General features: G+C 42.8%; 1 protein-coding gene across 1 annotated transcript in view; it reads right to left on the bottom strand.

The window, feature by feature from the left end:
* arid5b (AT-rich interaction domain 5B) overlaps window positions 1-22,361 on the bottom strand; it is a 55,069-nt gene that overhangs the window by 17,714 nt on the left and 14,994 nt on the right. The window contains exon 4 of the mRNA XM_057047109.1: window positions 11,948-12,178. Coding sequence (XP_056903089.1) covers window positions 11,948-12,178 — 231 coding nt within the window. The remainder of the gene's footprint in view (window positions 1-11,947; window positions 12,179-22,361) is intronic.

Here is a 22,361-nt window from a genome sequence, read left to right as displayed (position 1 = left end):
TCAAAGGAAAAATAGAGAACTTCAAATAATCCCTGTATACCGTCACACATTTTACAACATCCACATTCTCCCCTCGCAATGACAATTAAATCAGATCCAAGGTTGTTCTCTGCCAAAAAAAGGCTCAGCGATTATTTTTGTCAGCTCAAATTCCCATCAAGAAAACTGCTAAACGCCAGAGTCGATTGGACCAGAGAACAGGGGTGAAATGATCGAGACTCTGCAAACTATCGCTTGGTGTTGTTATTCTGAAAACCGCAACGCTGAGGAGAAACAACTTGTGGAAAATTCCAAGGGCATTTGTCATCCCTTTGGCACTAAAAACAAGTTTTCAGCACTCTAATCTTTATTTAGAAAGCGCTGGGTGTGTTTCTTCCTACACTGTTCTCATATCTGGGCCCATTTTGTTATTACTCACTAATACTGAGAAATCACACACTTCTTATTTATCTGCTAACAGACTGAATACAGAAAATAGGAAAATAAGAAGAACAGGATCACACAAACACAGAGTACTCAAATCCGCACATTATGCTTCCAAGGAAATTATTGACATCACTCATGTCACATGGGATCGAGTGAGGTCACACTCGGTTCTGGTTTTAGTCCAATCACTATACCCCCACCCCCTACCCCCCCATCCTTCACCGAGTTACATAACCTGCCTGTCTGTTTAGATTTTTCATCAGGTCAAAAGCCACTCGCAAAAGGAAAATGCTGCAATTACAGAAAATCGCTGCTGCGTCACACACACAGACGCAACGCCGAGCAGCTTTAATGCATCGACTTATCGATGAAGGAACAGCAGAGGTGACAAGGAGCAGATACCAGAGGAAACCTGCAGCCAGGAGCACATTTGTGTGGTTTTTATCTCACACACACACACACACACACACACCACACACACACACACACACACACACACACACACACACACACACACAAACAAGGTTAAGTGCAGCAGTCTCTCTGCAGCAGGAGTTGTGCAGCACCGCTGGGCTGCTCTCCCAGTGCCAGTGTTGCATAAGCGAAGAGTCATCAGCTTTAAAACAACACAGAATCAAACACACACTGACGGTGCAGATTGATTTTTTTAGAAACAGATAGTTATAAAAATGGAGTGTTTTTATTTCAGCACCTTTGGAGACGGGGTATTTTTGCCATCCTGTGGGCATGGAGTGTTTTTGTCAATGTAGGCTCCTGGTGCAGGAAACTGCTTCATGGTCACAAATAACGTTCAAATATAAATATATAAATATGGGGGGGGGGGGGGGGGGGGTGGAGGTCATCCTTATATTGCGTGAGTCCATCGGTTGTTGTCACGATGGTGAAAAAGTTTGGAGACTGACTGACTGACTGACTGACTGACTGACTGACTGACTGACTGGAGCCCTGGACTGATGCTTGGACTCAGAGCATGACTCAACATCTGCGGGACTTCACTTCTGAACGGTGGATACAAAAACCCTAATTAAAGGGCTAAACGCTCCTCTGATGGTGCACATTCCACCGTTTGATTGACAAACTAATTTCATATCTCCAGAACAAAAGTGACTAAATTGATAGGCTCAGTAGGAGTTGAATAGCAGCAATTTCATCTCCTTATTTAAACATTCGTAGGGGGTGAAAAAGGCCTGACTAGAAGTTTAATCTGTCAGAATGAACCACAGACTCATGGTGTATTTTTACCTGTTAAAGTGGGTCAAAAGGCGGCCATTTTTCTAAATATTTGAACAACAACAGAATGGAATGACGTTCCTTTCCGGCATGTTTTGTGTTTTTGGACAGAATTTCACTGATGGCAGCGAGTGCACCGGGAAGCTGCGGCGTCCGTAGCTTCACCGCTGTGAAATCGTTAGTGGTCTCCCAGTAGAATACCTGTGGTCCGTCACACCAGGTTTAAAAGTGTTTCCAGTCTAGCATTTAGTGTCATTGTTGAGTTTGGCTGGTTTGTAGCTGTGAGTAACATAAAACAAACATTTAAGTTACATAATTTAAATTAAAGTTATATTTCAACTTTTCAACATGCTAACAACTATGGACCTGCCACACTATTTACATGAATATGAACTGATAAGTGACTAAAACACAATCATGAGAGTGCTAAAGGTTAAATGCAATTGTATAGTATACAAATATTATTAAATGTCAGTTATTGGTCTGACCCAGTTACCTTCATCATTTTAATGACACTTTTTAACGGACCTGAGGTTGTCGAACCAACGCTTATGTGATTTACAAAAACAAACTCTGACTTCTTAGAGGCTCTCAAGTTCTAAAGTTCCAGGCAGCATAATGAGCTCCAAGGTCCAAATGAAGAGGTGAACGAGGAAGGGGGGGGGGGGGTGGGAATGAATGAGACATGACCTGAACAAACATTAGTTTTAGAAAAAAACATGTTTTGGCATATTTTTCACCTCACTAAAGACTCGACACCCACTCTGCAATTATCTGTGTAGCTCACAGCCAAAAGTAACATGTGTTGAAATCCACGGACGCGTCTGTACAGTACACAGTGTCCCGAGGACAGAAGTGAATCCAGCATGATTAAAGTTGACACTTGTGATTCACCTCCTACGTAAATAACTCATACCTCAGAGATAAAGACTTCGGTGCGAGTCGGCCGTGAATTTAAAGCTACAAATACAACATATACAAGTAAAGTTCTGGAAAAAGGCTGAAGTGAACTCCAGTCATGTGTGGAAATTCTGTGACCGCAGCTTCTGGATATGCTGTAGGTGAGTAAATGAAACCCTACATGAGAAAACACACACACAGACAAAGAAAGTGGCTTAATGCTGGGTCACAAGTGGAAATTTACAGCCACTCGTAAAACATGAGATGGCAGACAGTATTTAAGCAGTGTAAGCACTGAGCAGATGCTTTTTAAATGTATCCAGAAACAAATCCTGATAATGAAGCAATAGATCTGCAGAAAGGGGACTTTCCTACTGGGAATAAAACCGGAACATGACTCACAGGATTCATATTCTACAATAACACCACCTGTCAGAAAGGAAAACCAGAGTAAATAAAACTGAACAAATAGCCTGGTTAATAAAAACCTCACAAATCAGGATACAAAGGTATCTCTGACGCAACCTTTAAATGTAGACTTCAATCTGGAGAGCAGATATTACACTTCACTGGAACAATATAACAGCAAGAAAAAGAGAAGATTAGGAAGATTCAAAACAGACAAAATCACTTGAGGTAATCATCTCAAAGATTAAAGGTCATTTTTAAAGCTGGATCTTTCATGAATTTCTGAATAAAATGAGCCAATTAATCAAACATTTGTAACCTCCCTCCGCCCTTTAAAACAGGCCAGTTTGGCTTAACACCCTTTAAAATATCGCTTCCAGTGCTTCCCAGTACCGCATTGGTGACATTACACTACACAGGAATATAATGTCTAAAGGTTCTTCTGAGCTTTTGACCGATGCTTTCAGGATTTATAACCACGAGTGCAGCGTTCACGCTAATACAAACCCATATGTGCCATTTTAAAGATGAAACATCCCACATTTTCTGTCTTATTCCACCAGATAAACTGGAGCTGCGACCCAGAAACATTTGTCTTTTCATGTGCAAAATCATCAAGATGTTAACATCCAGACATAAATCAGTCTGAGTGCTAATTCTCCGGGCAGATTTATGGAGTGCACATGGCCCAGTGTCATTACTGGTATTTGCTGAAGGTTGGAGGTCGCCTGTGAGAGGTGTCCTGTTCCTTCGAGCGGAGGGCCCAACTTTTACAGGCTAGTGCACTCGTATAACTCAGTGTTCTGCAGGTAGGAGCCGCTTAGATGTTACAACACATGACACAGGCAGTTTTTATGCTGTATATTATTGCTCAGCTCAGCTAATATTAGCTTTTGTTGGCATGCTGCTCAATGATTTCAGCTTAAATGACAGATGTCAACATCTGTAATACAGAAACATCCACATCGGTGTTTAGGGAGGAATGTTTGGCTCCTTTTTTAGGCCGCTAAAGGGAACAAGCTAGGGTTGTCAAACAAACTTCTGATTCCTGCCTGGCCGGTAGCAAAAACAGACCCACCTTTACGAGAAACCCAGAGGGACAGAAAGATGGAGGGAGGAGAGGAGAGGTGGAATCACAGAAGGGGGGCAGATGGAGCAAACATGCAGTAAACACCACTGAGCAAAAAGTGACTATTTAAATTTTCACACTCATGTTTGCTGAGTCAGTGAACAGATTCATCAGCTGCTTGGTCCCAGGGACACACACACACACCTCACAAACAAATGAGATTATTACAGCATGTGCCAACATAAAGGTGAGGATTTACCGAACTGATTAGATTCCCAATGTCACTGAGCACCGTAACCCCATTCAGCTACACTTCTCCACATTGTTAGACACCACTTGTGCTACCGTCGCCTGTTTTCAGGGTGAATGTGTAAAGGCAGACGGAGAATTCCCGGTCGGAGGACTCGATTCCATCTCATCGTCGACACAACCCTGGCAACCTTTTTCCTCTCTGTTTCCCCGACCCATCATTTTCCACATAAATGCAGCGTTTTATCAGCTACAGTCTGTTTTTATTTCCCTCAAAGACAATTCCCCTCAGCTGCTTGAGTGACAGCTGCGCATGCATCATTATCTCGTTGGCGGTGGCTGTCTGTCGCCATAGCCTGTGGCAGACCTCGATCACATTGTATTAGAACTGATGGCCATTTCCACAAAAAGATGCAGGGAAGGATGAATCCAACGTAGACAAGGTGAAGCCACATTAAATCAGCTACATTGGGGTGAGTTGGGTTCGAGTCAGGCTGCTGGAACCTGTGAGAATATTCATCAATGTCGCTTTGACAACGGGACAAAGAGGAAACTAATTGCACAGAAACTCTGCAAAACTAAACCCAGCAAAGGCCACTGTCACCTTTTCAGCGCAAATATTTTGTTATATTTTCAAAGCTGCTTTTATGCAAAAAAAAAAACAACCTCAGGAGCCACAAAAATAAACGGAACCTTAATTTGATATTAGCTGCGCCGGTCTGGAGTCCGACGTTTTTGCGGGTAATAAGAGGCACAATAACAGGTCTATGCTAATGCCAGGCAGCAGATAAATCAGGTTTATAGACCAAGGTCTTCGTCTGTGGCCTCTGTAAATAGAACAAGATTGCCTCCAATATCATCTAATTACGAGCTTCACGTGTGCACCTAAACCGCCTTTTACACAGATACAGCATAAAGAGCTGACTGACACTTTTACTGTGCTATTTAAACCAGTTGTTAATACTCCAATGTTATTACTCTATTTAAAAAAAAGGACTAAAAAAAAAATACCCCCGCTCGGCGTTGATCCCGACAACCTGTCAAATTCTAATTCAGGAACACGACAATTCAAAACTGAAATCAGCTTCCTCTCCTTTGCCTTCACCTCCCATCTATTCTTTCCCACAATAATTATGTGCAAATGTAATTGCAGGAGGGAGCAGAGTGCCGACGGTTGCCGTGCACGCACAACTAAACGTGACATTAAAAAGCTATTATCGGAAAAAGGAAGGTTTTGGCAGACGCGTGGCGGAGGGCAGCTCCTGCCGTATGTTTGTGGAGACGGGGACAACAAGTCAGGTGGTAATTATCAATCATCATCAGGAGGACCTGTCAAAATGCTACGCCGGGCACGCTCTGACTGGCGTTTCCATGGAGACAAGCCCATGTCCCTGTGAACGCCTGTTTACTGAGACATTAAGAACACAGTCAAATATTTTTATCTGGCAGATAATAACGTATGAAGGCTCCCCCCTGAGCTTGCGTCTCTGCGCTGGTGAATCACAACCAGGAGATGTTTCAGGGATGCTTCATGAGCAGTTCTGGTCCAGTTTATGGTTTTGGTTTGTTGCTAATTTCTTTGCCCGTGGGATCAGTTATGTTGGGATTACAATTAGCAGATGGAGATGGAACCTTCTCACCGGCTTATTATTAAAATAAACATGCGTATGTGCACATACATTATGCATTTGCCAGTAATGAGCTCATTTTCTGTGGCCATATTGTTTCAGTACACAGACTCTCCCTTCAGTCTGTCACTGCTAATATCCCTCAGCTGAGACCGGAGCACGTTCTCCCCGGCCGAGTCTTCACTTTTACATATTTCTATGCCTTCTTTTTGCATAACCTACTCTGGTTTCCATTTTACATACACCACATGCCTTCAACTCAAATCTCACCACTGGCTTTACAAGCTCTTCCACTGCTGGCATTTCCTGAGCTCTTTACAGTCAGTACACATATCACACATGAGGCTTGTTTCTGGAACATTTCTATAGTTTCCTAATGCCAGTGGTGCTTTCAGATGACAATCAATTTGCATATGACCTCAATCCACAGCGCTCCAGAGAATCGGGACTATTTTCACTTTAAACAAGCTCTGAAAATTAAACACATCAGCAAGTAAACATGAAAGCAATTCAGAGGGAAAATGGTGTAAGTGCAGTATGAATTTTCCTGCTTTATTACAGCAGTCGTTTGGAGGGGGGAAAAAAAAAGGTGCTCTTAATTCATTATTTGTGCACTGTTGTGCACACTCCCCCTGGGGAGAAGCAACATTACTCTTTCATCAGATCAAATGAAGCGGAGCCACGCCATTCCAGGAAGAGCCAATTAAACCGTTCAAAGAAGTTTATTATTGCGACAGATTATGAAATCTTTCTCATCAGATTCATCAGGGTGTGTGTGTGTGTGTGTGTGTGTGTGTGTGTGTGTGTGTTTTACTACAATGCAAACTCATAAAGGCTGCAGATTCAAGCATTCCAATTGCAGAGTAAACAGAAAACCGCAGTGCAGACGCAGCACAGCATGTATTACAAGAAACATTTCACGTTTAACTCACATCAGTAATAATAAAAAAATCACAGAGAAACATTTCCTCATTCCTTCTATCGCTCTGTTCATTCCAGCCGCGTCATGTGACTGCCTCGTGATGTCGCCTGTTAAGCACTTATTAACACACATCTGAGCTGTGACTGGGTTTATTCTCAGCCTGGATCTACTGGCTGACACACAGACAAAGGCGGTGACCTCTGACCCTGGAAGACTTCATAATGTGAACAACACACATATACTCAGTTCCAAAAAGAAATCTAACACACTATTATACCTCTGTGTGTGTGTGTGTGTGTGTGTGTGTGTGTGTGTGTGTGTGCGTGCGTGTGTGTGTATTAAAAAGGGAGATTACATTCTCAAATGAAAATTCCCTCATTAGTTAATCACAGCTGTGTCAACAGAGAAGTATTTCAGTGCTTCAGAGTGAACTGAAGGAATGAGTGTCCTCTTCAAACATTAACAATTTAATCCACATCCGAGCCTCAAACGGTGTCATTGAGGCATTCTCTGCCCACCACTTTCATCTAATCCTGCACACATTTAGACAAGAGTGTGGCTGATGGTTGGTATTTAGACTAAAACAACTTGATATTTCCACGTAGTTTTCATTGCTGCAAGTTACTGAAGTGTGTTTGACACCAAAATTGGAAAGAAATTCCTGTTTACGATGGCAGGAAATGTATTAAATGGGATTTCTGGGGTGAACGTTCCCTTTAAGAAATACAGACAACACAAGGATAAAGGCAACCACACCAAGCTGTAAACATCTGACCTTATGCGTCAGATTTCGCTGACGCCCATGTGTTGATGAGCAGCTCTGTATGGCCATTGTTCCATGGAAGGAAATTGAAAACAAAATCCATTTTTAAGGACAGTCCCTGATTACCCACCACCACAGCACCAAAAGTAAAGCAGAGTCAGAGTTACATAATTTGAGGGATTTACTAAAAACAGCATAACCTTCAAACTGGTTCAGCATTATTGATACTGACAGACTGCAGATAGCTAGTTTTAAAAATACAGTAAATTTTAGGGGTGGAGAGACAGAGAGGAGGGAGAGATGAAAGGGAAGAGTGGATAAGCTTCAAGGCTTATCCTATTCATTACTGGAGGGGGAAAAAACACAGCATCGACCTATAAATAAATGAATGCCAGGATAAACACAGAGCCCATACATCAATAAAACATATGTATTCTAATAGATCACGCTCCACTTCCATTGGATGAGACTGAGGTAGCCAATGAGCCCAATCATGGCAGGTTTATCATTCCCAACACAACGTGATGTCACAGTGATTATAAATAATCATTGCTGCAACTACAAAATAGGCCACTGGATACTTTTAGCTCTGATTTGTCTTTTTTCCATGCTAATAATTGCACACGAGGAGACTTTAAAGAGCCAGTGTGTAGAAATCAGAAGCATCCAAACCAAATTATCTGAGCCTCCTCCTGCTATACTGGGAAAATAACTAGCTTCCCTTATTATTTATTACAACAAATCCCAACACAAACGAGGCGTTGTTTATGCTTTGATGCCATCGTGTCTCCAAGGCGTAAAAAAGCCATTTTTTACATCATGTGACATGAACAAGTCCTTCTCTGTGCCTCACTCTGCATGTGTGAAAGGTATCCAGCGTCTAATCCAGAGGGCGGGCTTCATCGTGGCCCTCATCGCCACGGTAATAGTGATGAGTCAGCCGACTTCTGCCTGTCTGCTAGTTATTACTGGGACATTCGTCTGAATCACAACAGACATCTGTGACGATGTGACACCGCGGCGCTCAGTTTATCATGTAAATACAATCAGAGAGAATTTATAATCTCTGATCGAAGCAGAAAACCTGTCAGCCACTCAAACCTGTAGCCTTGGCTGCATCTTTCTCTGATTCATCTTCACTTCCCAGGAAATTTGAACCACAAATCTTTTAATTAATTTGCCCGAAGCTGCTCGTTGTGACGTAAACATGAAAAGAGCCACCGCTGGCGTGTCGTTGACAGTCACAACATGAAAACTGCATGCCTGAAAACCTGGAAGTCCTCATTTAATTGCAAAAGTGGAGGGTAAAGAGATTAAATCTGCTCCTTTCCTTCTTTATTGACTATATGAGCTGCAGACTATGACCTGTTGTGATCCTGCATCTGTAGGAGGAGTTTTCAGTAAAGATATTGTGACCTCAGACTAATGCTGATGTTTACATCAGTCTTGACGGCTCGTGGTTGATGTGCCCAGACCTCTGAAATCCTTCTCACCTCCCATATTCATCTGAGCCTAAAATAGATGAGCAGTGATGCAAAGTTCCACACGGACTGTGAATCTGCTGATGACATAATAGGGATAATCAAGAGGACGGAGCTTTATCAGCCCCAAACTTAATCCTCAGGCAGTCAAAGAAAGTGCTTTGAGTTAAAACTTGCACTGTTGCCACTAAAACACGACTTAAATTAAGAACATCTCACTTAGTGGAGAACCTTCTGCAACGGCATGAAATTACACAATCTTTCCTACAAAGTCTATCCATGGAAATGACATCTGACAACCGGGCTATAACATGTGCTCTTTTCTCTTCACTGCATACCGTGTGACATATGGCCGATGAAATATTCATGGGCGCTCGGTTAACACAAATCTGCAAAGGAGATGGGAAAACACGAGCTTAGCAAGCAGTTTGCCTATTACATTAACAGACGGTGCTGTCATGGGACTAAATTGGTGTGTGCATATTTCATCTAATCTGATTTCATGTTTAAAGAGGGAGCAAGAAAGTGCTTCAAGTTGTGGAAACAATGACATCATCCCGTAGGTTCATCTGGTCACCCAACTGAGGGAATATTTGCAGAGATATTATCTCAAAATGCCAGTTTTGCACATTTCCTCTCATTCCCATTCAGTCCGACGTGGGGTTCACACATAAAAACGCTCCAGAAATGCAAACAAATTTGGCCTCAGACGTGCAGAAGTGGCACACGTGCAGCACGCTGCAAAAATAGACCGTCGAGTTCTGCTTTTGATCAGGGCATCTGGACAAGGTTAATATACTGAGGCAATAAATTATTTCTTTATGCTCCCCCCGCCCTGGAGGATTAAGAAAAAGGATTCAGAGGGATTTTATTGAAAATATTTCTTTTTAATAAAAATCAAACCGTCACTGAGTGAGAGATATTTCAAACAAAACACACAGAGCCGAGCATGAAATAGTGTTTCCTTGCCAAGGAAAAACCTGGGGAATATGGGATGAATGAGGAAGAGGAGGGTGAGTTGTTTGTGTGTGTATGTGTGCCTGTGATTGCCTCATTCTGCTGCTTTAAAGACACGTGTACTGCAGTGTTAGATTTCTGAAGGTCACAACAGGAGTATGTAAAGAACAGCAGACTTGTGTTATTCTGCTGCTGTCTTATTTACAAGTGAGACCTTCCCTGTTCTGCCTGCACGTCTTATTACACTCCTCCTGGCGAGAAATGAAATTGGGGACACAGAGTGGCGTCGGCTGTAATCAATCCATGCCGGCGGAGAACGGGGGATGATTTTAAACAAAAAGTGTGTCTTTCTCAGAGAGGAAAGGGGCTGCGGGGCAGAGAGGAGATGCTGAACATAAATATGGATCACAGGAGTCAAGACGTGGTAACTGATGCGACCGCAGTTTCTGCTGGTTCAAAAAGGAGGGTGGAGCGATGAGCCGCACAAAAACAAGAGAATATAAGGTAGAGGGCCGAGCACACAAAGGAAATGCTCCCCTCTTTGTTTAAATGAAAGAAATACTTTCTAAAATATGTCCGTTCTGCTCTGACAAAGTGGCAGCACTGAGATGATTCTTCAGACTTTGATCTGATGGCGGAAATTCACCCAAAATGGGCTTGTTTGAATCTGCAACACCCCCCCTCCCCCCAGCCCAGCCCATTCAAGATGTATGGCTATTAGAGCCGCCGCTGAGATTTGGACGAATCCAAAAAGGTCAAAATTTGCATCAAGAGTAGTCCTAAAAACTATTCCCTGGATGAATATTAACTTTTCCGAGTATCTGAGCTGCGCAGTGCAGTTTCTGATGTACCCATGCGGCTGGAATTCATCCTAATAAAGGTGGGTTTAACGCGCTAATATGGTTTTATATAGCAGGTTCTTTAATACGGAGCTTGTAAATGTAGCAGAACTTTAGTCAGCAGCGCGTGTTTGTGTCTATAAGTCAGTTGCCCTCGAGGCCTTTGCAGACTGATGGAAATTACATTGCTCGGCTGTTTCTTCAAACCAATCTGAAACAAGTCTCCGAGCTGCAATCCAGGCAAATATCAAAGCTTACTCTTCAATCTAGTCCAATTTCAAGTAAATAACATTTAAAACCGGGTAAATAAACGAGAAAAAAAACGGCGATGCAGAACTCCCTTCAGCTCAAAATAAACCTTTAGCGTAAATGTGGCATTACTGAGCCAGGCGAGTGAGCAACAGCAGCCACAGGAAGTTAGCGTTACTATTCATAACTTATTTTCCGATGCCTAAAACCATTTTCCCTTCTGCTCTCACCTCTGCTGCCCTCTTTAAGTGCAATTATCCACCGGCAAATTTACAGGAAAAGAAAAACAATGACTTTCGACCAGAGGAGCCGTTACTGGTAGCGTGGGATTGATGCGGCGCGAGAGCTCTCCGAGCTCTGCGGCGCTTTTGAGCAGAGAGATGAATCACATCGTTCCTTTGTTTTAGCTCAGCGTGGGGTTAATAAAATGTGTGGATTCATGAGCAGCAGGGAAAAGCTCAGTGAATGGAAATCAGACATGTTCCAGAATTTCTTTGAGAGGAGGGTCAAAATCTGGCAATTTTGTTGCTGGACTTTTTAGCTGTGAATAATGCTGAAAGCTCGTGGAGCTGGTTTATAAAAAGAAAAAAAAACCCCACTGTGCTCATTCTCAAACCCATCTTCTTCCCTCCCAGCAGCTCAATCTCTGCTGGGGTTTAGGGTCACATGTTGGGTCAAAGCAGCTACAGTTTCTCTCTTTGGTGACACTATTTAAACGGGACAAAAGCAAACTCCCAGGAGTTGCTCACCGCTTGTCCAGATGCGATGAAACCGCTTCCATCCAGAATTTCGAGGCTAAACTCACCGAACTCGTCGCAGATGCTCTCGTTCTGCAGCAGCGCCGGATGGTCGAAGGTATCCCGGCAGTACAAGATCCTCGTGTTCCCGCCCAGTGCGGCGATGCCGCCCAGCGCCAGCACCGTGTGGTCTATCAGCAGAGAGGACGGCTGTTCCCTCAGCCGGGCTAAAACCGAGCGGTAGCGGCAATACTGGGGGTAACTCAGGACCAACACTTTGCAGGCGTCATCCTCTTGGCCTGGAATACAAAAACACAGACACAGATTAAAACACTCTCTTCAGCAGAAAAATGATATCTGAAATGGAAACATAATCATTCTACTGCACATTTTGTCCTAAATTATACTTGACTGCAATAATTGGTTATTGGAAGACGTGATCATATTTTGCTGGACTGACTCTGCTCTTCTGTGTTGTGCCGTAAACATCAAATAGTGTTTCCTTGCCAAAGAAAATGCATGTTTGAAATCTTGTCAGGATCTTGTTTAAAACACACTTGTGTGTGTAATCAGCACTCTGACAGTGTGAAATAACAAGAGTGCAAGAGGAGGGACTGTTGCACCTTATTAACCGAGCAGGAGCCCGTTTACACCTGCTGTAAAAGGCAATATAACGAGCGATGAGGAAACCAGTTGTTCAAACTCTGAGAAGCTTTAGGGTCCTCTGGCTAATCTGTGTTAATCTGGCATAATTTACTGAAAACTACAACCAGAGCCCATCCTTTCCCACACATATTAAATACTCCTCATGAAAAGTGTGAAGTCTGGCTAAAAAAGAGAAATCAATGCTGATCAATGCTGGATCAGTTAGCTCAACATCTTCAATGCACCGCTACGCTAATGTTTGCTAATCAGCTCTCAACAACACATCTGCAGCCGATAGCGACCATTAACTGAAGAAAACGGTATATATAAATAATTTTTCATGCTAGATGCATTTTTTTGATTATTATTTAATAACGTTATTTGCTTGTGGATAAAACGGCCATGGAATGAGCGGGCGGTGCAGAACACTTTATTAAAGGCACGCTTTCTTTATTTATCTGCTATAAAAACCTCTTCCCAGGGAAGATTATCTTCCATGCTGATGTGGTTATACAACAGCTGTCAAGGCTAAGTTAGCGAGGATGATTTAAATTTCATTCTTTCAGTTTGGCTTAATTATAAAGGAGTCTCACATCTTGCCACCCACAAAAGCAGTTTTATCATTCCTGAGTAATTACATGTGTAGTTATTGTTTTCATGCAGGCAACACGATGTGGAAATGGTTAAATAAGAAAGCTTAATCGAACACACCGCATGGGTATGTTGGGCTTCATTATTTTAATTAATCAAACCATTTCCTTCATTGATCAATTTATAAATTGTTCATATACGATGCAGAACAGTCTGAAATACAACAGATCATTAAACCTACATAACAAAGGCAGGTAATTGCTCCTTAAAGCTTCAGGCAATGTCACATTTTTCAGATTTCACTGCTCTGGGGAGCCTCGTTCGAATGCGGGGCGCTAATATTTTTCTAGCTTACAAAGACGAGTACACGCTCCAACAGTTGATGAATATAAGAGTGAGGCAGTTTGAAACAGGATTTCTACATGAATTATTCACCGCTCCGTCCGCTTTTGCGAGGCCCTCGGACGTGACATTTCATGGAGAAAATTGGAAATACAAGCTAATATTTCATATTTGGCTAACCGGCAATCTTTTTACCTCATAAAAGACAGAAGGGGCTGTTTGGGAAATGCACTTTTTAGTCATTAGAGCAGCAGACAGAGAACAGGAAGGACAATATTCACAACATATTTACAGCAGCCGCATTCCCAAAAATCAGTGTAATTAGTTCCACTGTACGCCAACATGACAACCACTTCAAAAGGAAATTATTAAAACCATTCAGCCGGAATACGAAGCCCAGGCGGTGCAGAATATCTGCATTATAACCCTAGTTCCTGTTTACATCTCATAAAAGTCGCACACATTCGTCAAACCCCGTGATAGTTGTCTTAAGCAATTACAGCTGAGGGGCCGAGCGGGCTTTGTTTCCAAATGTCAAGGGTTTTATTGTAAGCGGCCACTGTCAGACCTGCTCTTTCTCCCCTCGCTGCATTTGGCTTGATTAGATTCCATTTGCAGAGAGCTGCAGGGCATTAATATCAACACAAAGGCTGCCTTTCTGTCTGTTTGTGCCTGTAACATACATCCATGCACGCACACCTTTACAACTACCTTTGTTCTCACAGCCCGACCTTCCAAAATAAAGGACATCTTTATCTTTTTTAATTTGGTCGGAGCGCTAGAAGACATTATGTGAGAACATTACGCAATTTGTTTCTCCCTCTCGTCCATTTGCGTGCCCGTCGGTGCCGCTTGGCTCTGTGCGGCGCGTTGATCAAACAGCTGTGGTTGTGAGAGATTATTTTCACAATGTGCCGTAAAGCCTCTGACCTCATACACAACAACACTTTCAGGGTCGTAACTGCTCTGCCGGACAGCTGCTCCAACGGCTCAGTCAGCAAACAGCTCCATAAACTGCAACGCGGCCATACATCACTGATATTAACCGTTAGGCGCTATGTTTGGCGTGACACTGACACGGCGTGGAAATGTATTTGTCCATTTGTGGGGTTTTTTTTAAAAGGAGCGTGCCACCAGTTCGGTTGGATTCCTCCTGGATGCCGTCTCTGTCTGGGAAGGGAAGGATGACCTCATTATGACATCATGGGGGTTTATCTCAGTGTGGGTTTGCATATTAGAAATGTAACAGAAAACATATGTTAAAAACCTGGAGGAGGGGGGGCAGCAAAAGGGCCGAGTACATCCTAATGAAAGTCATTATCAAATTTCATTATGGGAGTTAAGGAATGTTTTTGGAGCTTGTTCCATACTTGGCAGCAGCGGCCTGAATATTTCAGCCTGTGCTGCTTTAATTTGGGCCCTCCTCTGTCTGTTTACAGTAATTCAATCCCTCGTCGCTGGATACTGCAAAGGCATGAATACGCTTCATTGTGTCTTGTGATGACAGGACAGGGCTGATCTGAGAACATTCCAGAGATTAAAGGAGTGTGATTGAACCAGGTTCACAAAACACACAAATGAAAAAGCATTTTTTTACATGTTCAGACAGAGTAAAAGTTACAGATTACATATTACACATGTCTGTTGAAGCCCCTGAACCAACGAGGTCAGAGCAACGATTAAAACCCATTATTCTGCCTGAGGTTTAAACCATCAACCGCTGAACGGATGCGCTGTTGAGGTCATTTTCTGCCTGAAATTCTTCACAAATGAGCTCAGACCCAGACATTTAATGTGGTGAGTTTCATTTACAATGTGTTGGAAATGAACTGGAATGAGTAAATTAACATGCAACATTTTCAAGTCCTGCAACACAATGGTGTTCACACAACTCCCCTGATCAAAGACCAGTCAGAAAAAAAAAAATTTAATAACTAGTTTTTGTAGTGTGTTACATGAAAAGCAAGCGAAAGCCAAATAAAGTTGCTTTATGAGAACACAAACATCTGTCGCACTGCTACATTGTGATCGTGCTGCGGCCCATTTGTCAAAACCTCTACAAATAGAGATCAGCAGCACAATAACAGTGCAGGAAAGGAGCGGCCGCACTTCTGTTTTAATACTTATTGACTCACAGAACATGTGAATTAAACCTGAAAACAGCCAAAGCAAACCTTCCTTAAAGCGACGTTTCCTTTTTACTGCCACAGCTGAAGAACTGGAGTCATTAAAGGAGCCTTTGTTCCGGACAGTGAAGCTTTTGAGCTTTTTTTTCTAGCTGTAATTCATCACAAACAACTGACAAATTCCACTCCTAATATTAAAGGAAGCAGAGAAAATTGACAAGCATCTCTGCAAACCACAACCAAACATGATGAAATGCAGAATATTGGTTACAACATCTGTTTTTGCTCTAGCACAACCTGTCAGCAATGGTGAGGATTAATTATGCGAATGTCATCATGTGAAATGGTTTGGAGGAAATGTGCACAGATAGGATCAACTTAGGATAAAGCTATCATGTAAAGAGTAAGAGAATGCAGCACAAGGGTCAGAAAATGATCGCCAGTTTGAATCAAGGAGGTTTTCTCTTTAATTCCATTCACAAACATGTGTGAGTTGTGATTTCTCAAAGAAAGAAATTAAATATTTGACAGCTAAAACCTGCTGATGCGGCACGTGAGACATGCTGTGAATGCGGGCACATATGAGAAGTAGGTGGTTCGCAGTCGAAGTAATGCAGACATGTACAAGACAAAAACAAAAAAGACTCCTGCCGGACAGTCGGGGAAAGTAGCCAACTGCTAAAGTCATTAGTCGGTGTGCAGTAAAACAGAGACCTCGCTCTGCTCCATAACAGCCTGTAATGTAAGAGCACAATAGTTCATAAATAGCCGATGAGAAAATTTTGTTGGGCAACTCAGGACGGATTTGGTATTTAGTGGGAAGGAACGTAGCTGGAGCCTTTGAGGAAAAACGCTTAAGGAGAAACAGCACCAGAGATGGTGGGAAAGTGCTCTGACATTACTAAAACAAATTAAATCATATTTTTGTGTCATTTGACTGCAGGAGAAACTGCTCGTCTCCTAAAACAAGCCATTACTGCTGGTAATCAAAATCATGAAAATAACACATATAACGGTAAACCCATTAGCCGCGGCTGGAGCAGCTGCTCCGCTGGATGAACAGCTATTATGGAAAACATTGATTTTTCAAAATAATCTGCCGCGTCTCTCTCATCTCCTCATTTCTGTAGCAGCGCAGCGACTGACGTCAGCTAACGGCAGATTTGTAGTGGCTAATTACGGCCCCAATGTGACTGGAGTAAACTCTGCCTTTTACATTCAGCTGAGCCTCAAACTACTCAAACATGCCCACAAGCTCTGACAGGATCCTTCAAGCGGGTGTGCTCATTTGTCTTGTCAGAAAAGCAGGCAGGACAAAGCGGAACACCATTACTCTCATGCTCTCTGTCACCCGCTGCAGTCCTTAAATCACTCACTGGCCTCATATTTGCTGTTGTCAACGTTTCCACATTATGTGCTTGACCAAGGAATTCTCTGGATCCCTCAGCTGCTTTTTCTGCAACAAATGCAACCCTGAGCCAATGGTGTCATTTGCACGGTTGTTTTCGTTTGCTTCTCAAACGCCAAATCACATCTAAAAGCTTCAAAAATGTCAGCGCGAAACCAGTGTTTTGGCGGGAAAAGGAGGCAGGAGGTTCCCATTTGGAGTTCCCACGCCACCGTATCGATCCGAGAGGTGGTCCTGTGTCCATTTAGCCTCATCTCGGCACAAACGGCACGACTGCGAATTCTCTGCCTCCTCACACTGCTCAATGAGGGGCCACGACACTGCGAGGGGGCCACATAAGCAGCAGCAGGCGCCCGATCTGGCTGTTGCTTTCATGTTATTAAAACCTGACCAAATAAAGAGGGAACTGCATCTATCAGTGACACCACTGACGCTCGATGGAAATGAGCTGTGTGTATGTGTGTATGTGCGTGTGTCAGGGTGACACATCTTCACCTACGACGCGCTGCTTGGAAAATTTCATGGAACAATGAAACAAATTCATTTCTGTGATTCATCACTTGCTCAATCTGTGAGTGACGACAGTGTTCTGACCAAAAAGACAAAAACAGAACGTTGTGCAAGAATGAAAGTTGGTCTGTTCTGAGACACAGAAGCACATTAATGACACAGATGGGGCTGAATCAATAACTCAGAGTATCCTAGAACCAATCTGCCGCTCACACTTAACTTGTCTTATATAATCGCACACATTCGAGCGATTCATCTTCACAAATTTAATAAAATGTACCATTTCTGTTTATGCCAAATGGCAAAACAGTCATGAGATGTTGTTGCTGCCGTTAATTCCATAGTTGTGTCACCCCATGGAGGACCGGAGAAGACACATATTAAAAACGTTACTCTCTGACAGATAAAACCTTGATTCAAGAAGAGTTGGTGACTATAAAAATAATCTCAGTGGTTTTATAAAGCCGGGCCCTTGTACTGTAGTAACATGTCGGTTTAGGATCACTGTTGATCGCACTGTAATGAACCTCCCCGTTGCTTGTTTGAACAACCCAAATGTCAAACCCGAGTGTGATATCACACAATCAGATTAACTGTGAAACGTTCAGGAGTGTCAGGAACACTCAGCGCTTTCATAGCGCAGGTTATTAAGGTTAGCTTTTGAACTCAATCACAACTTTGTTTTTTTTAATCAACCTTGTAAATGATATCATGTCATGCAGTGGCAGCAATGCTAATTCATAATCCAGCTTTCACAATATCAAGCTAGTCAAAGATTGAGGGATTATTTATGATGTTTTGACTCGTTTTCCTGTTTAAGTTCATGGAACACGAGAAAGAAATTAAAGTTTTGTGTGGTGAAAGAGTCAGATAATCCGCTGAGACTGTAGGAAACCAAAACCACACGGTCACACTGTGCACTACTTTTCGAGTTAGAGTGTAAGTCAACGTCAACAGAAACTTCCAATCGCACTTTCAATATTATTTCTGTTAAAGTGCATTTCTGAGTCAGGTGCAGGCGGAGGGTTGGATAAAGCCGCGTTGTGGCAAAATCCACTAAGACACAAACAAAATGAGCATGTTCATTCAAATGTAACTAAATGATTGAACAATACATAAGCTACACCCATAGCGCTGGCATGGTCCTGTCATGAAACAGCACTGCTGGTTCCTGTTGTGGTAATCATGATCACATGACAACACACTTTCCTTCACTACTACCCGAGCTGATGAGAAGATAAAGACTTTTTTTTTCCATTTTTGCATGAGCCAACCCTTTAAGAATTTAAGTCCAGGCGCAGGTAACTATGATAAATTTCACTACATCTGAAGATAAGCTTGTGTATTCAAATAGATTCTGGAAAATATGACCTCAAACACAGACGAGGAAGCATCCACATCCATCAGGAATGATCACATCTGCTCTACTGTGTTAAAGCCGAGATATCAGGTGGCGTGGATGGCTTTAGGAGATACTATATCTGTCTATTCAAAGACCAGGTCTGAGCAATAATATTGTTAGATAATCATATTTCCTCAAAAGGCCACCGACACCCAGAGGAAACGTTCAATTGGAGCTGACACAGTTAAATGTGCAGAGAGAGAGAGAGAGAGCTGGAGCTCGGTGCATGCTGGCTCCTGTTCTTAATTATAGTAAAGAGCTAAAGTGCCTCATTCATGTCAGCAGGGTGGGGCGGAGGCCCGTGACAAAGGCAGAAACGAGAGAAACATTTACACAATTTCCACCTCAATTTATCCAGGCTGGCGCAGGACAAACAACATATTATTCATAACTGCAAACGCGCAGCAAAGCAGAGGAAAAGCAAACTTCCCTCGTGTTCTTTCCAGCCCAGATGTCGGTGCGGTTGAAGCAGAAGGTTGGACAACATTTAAAAACAAAAAAACAACATGCCCGTATTAAATGTTTTCAGTTTAACAGACAGAAAGCGGAGAAAAGAAGAAACACCACAAGCACTTTCCTCTGGTTGATTTATGTGATTCTATTACATTAAACATTCTTTCCCCTGAGCAGGCTCAGCTCCCTAGCAACCGCTGCTCGCAGCCCTTAATGCGTCTGGCATGGGGCCAGCAAAAGCTGCCTGGCTTATTGATTGCCAGATTGAAAAGTTTGTATTTAATAGGTCCCGTAATACATAAAGAAATTATTCAGAGAGGCTGCTTGTCAAAAACCCAAATTGGTTCTTTTGACTATCAAAAACAACAGAGGCGTTGCAATAAACGGGCTGTTAGAAGGCCTGAAGGGCTCCATTTCTGATGCAGATAACATTATATATAGAGAATATACAGTGTCATCAGGGTAATAAGAATCCTGATTTGTAGGAGGCCAAAGGGCATCAGAGGTCTAGTTGGTTCCCTGAAGTGATGGTTTGGCCCTAATCGCTGCCAACTATCCAATACCAGACTGCATCCTGACCCATGGAAGTAAACAGCTGTGAATTGGGGGGAGTCAATCTACTTATGGTGCCATCAATTCCAGGTAAAAACAAGCTGCTCTGCAAATATCCAAACACTGCCGGGAGTGTATTTGATCAACTCTGCGTAAATCTGCTGCACAAACCAGATAAACGCATCCTCGCTCTCGTCCCTTCAACGAGCCCCGATGCTTCTCAGGAGCAGGTGATGATACTCCGTTGTATGACTACTCTTCAGCCTGACACACACCGCCTGAGCAGCTGTGATCTGAGATCTCAAAGGTTGTCACTGGTGGAGTGAAAGCAGGAGACGCTCGGCCTGAAGCAGACGGCATTCTCAACCCCGCGTAACCTGCACTGGCAGAATAAAACGGATGACATGTTTGGCTTAAATGTATCTTTAATAGGACAGCGAGTTCCCATTTCAGTTAGTTCTGCAGGAAGGTTAGAGGAATGAAAAAAAAAAACATCTTATCGGGAGATTGGGAATTGGGTCAGGCGAGGAATTACATGCTATTCCAGATCAAAGTTGCCACTTGGACTTCCTCAAAGAAGGGCCCCTCATTACCAACCCAGACTTATTTCTCCGGGTGTGTGATTTATAAAATGAAAAAATGATTTAATATCTGTTCAGTGTGGAGAAAAATGATCAGGGAGGGAAGAAAATAACCCTGAAAGCCATTCGGAACAAGCATTTTCTGCAATGGTGAAATTATTTGTTGAAGGTTGTTGGGGAATGTACAGGTACCGTACAGGTTCTTCGTTTCCCTGCTGCACTCCATCATCAAATCTATGTGGAGCAGAGAGGCTTTAAATAAAACCGCCTGTTAAAACTGGCCAACTGGAACATCCAGAACATTGCTAAACTGCTTTAAATTACATTTACATTGCTGGTGGATGCTACAATGTGGCACATAAAGGACTGACATTAGCAGCGGATGATAACAACTAGAGCGGTGAGACCCCTCAGGGGGGACATTTCAGTCTGTGGCTGGGGGGGGACTTTACAGATAGCAATATGTCATTAAAAACCAGCACCATCTGTTCACAATTCTTGTTTCTGTGCTGCTTTTTCAAACAGAATGAAGACCTGCGCACGTATCGCAGAAATGCTAACTTCATTTGGGATACGTTTGTGCGCAATTATCTTTGATCACACATTCTAATACAACCGGAACAAAGAACCAACAACCATAAACAACTGTTGTCCTCCTGGAGCACTAATGCTCTCTGAGGTGTAATTAATGCGACGGTAACGGCATCCGCTGAAACACAAAAGTTTTTCTCTCAAAGAACTATCGCAAATTTTGTTATAATTTAATTTGCTAATCTCATTAGAGAACAGGCGCCGCAATGAGCAAAACCCAGCTCTAACTAAGCGGTAAACAGCAAAATAGGACCTGCAGAGTGGAAGCGCATGTCACAAAGAAAAGCTAAGAACTCATTGTGATAAGAAATGCATGTTTGCTGGTGCCAAAATCAAATATTTCTCATATTTTTGGTGCAATCCTGCTGGTTTTCTGTGCACTTCTCTTTAAGGCCGTAACCATTACGAGCTGATTATTTCCTGACACCTTCCACAGACTGTTGTTTATGTTGTCACGGCATCACAAGCGGAGACAACAAACATGAATCGCTGAAATAATTTGGCCCGCGATAAATATGAAGTTGGTGGAACGACAGGTCAACATGAGACGGTGCAGATGCCAATAGCGATCAAAAACCACCCGAGCTGGAAGATCAGGTTGGTTTCACGCCGACTATGAAACTCTCCTCCAGCCTTTTCACACGTTCGGGGAACTAAAGCCTTTCAGATGACACTGGAACATTGTGATTATGTGACTTGGCCATTGTTAACAGATATTATCATCTGACATGTTTCCTTGAGTTATGGCGGAAAGGGGGGGAGCTTGGGCGGAAAAAAAAGAAAAACAAGGCTGGCCCAATGCCGCTGATTTTTGCCAAGTGCTCCTCAGGCCAGTACATAACAAGGAAATGGACTGACAGGTTGAAAAAGAGGACAGAGAGGCATCAATGATCTATTGTTTAGAGCCCAGGATGCTCCTTCCAACTCCTCCAGCACTCAATATATCAAAGAAACCAAAATACATTACACCATCTGCTCCGATATGGTTTATAAATACAAATTACATCATTTGTGTTTCACCGGCTTAATAAAAGCATGAGGCGCAGTTATGCATCCCAGAAAGCATGAGCGAGCCTACAGCCCATAAACACACCACTCTCCCAGCAAAGGTCTGGAATGCATCAAACCTCCTCCTACCATTTCCCTTCAATACAGGAAAAATGTGTTACCTGCGTGCTGGGGAATGAACAGAGCTGCGTGTTATTGTAGCGTTACTACTGCCGCGGCTCTGCATCACTTCTGCTTTACAGACTATGACAGATACGAAACAGACGCTGAAGA

This window comes from Takifugu flavidus, chromosome 11, assembly GCF_003711565.1.
Source record: "Takifugu flavidus isolate HTHZ2018 chromosome 11, ASM371156v2, whole genome shotgun sequence".
NCBI classification, from domain to species: domain Eukaryota; kingdom Metazoa; phylum Chordata; class Actinopteri; order Tetraodontiformes; family Tetraodontidae; genus Takifugu; species Takifugu flavidus.
Note: the sequence above shows the minus strand (reverse complement) of the source record. Positions and strands in the feature narration are given on the sequence as shown.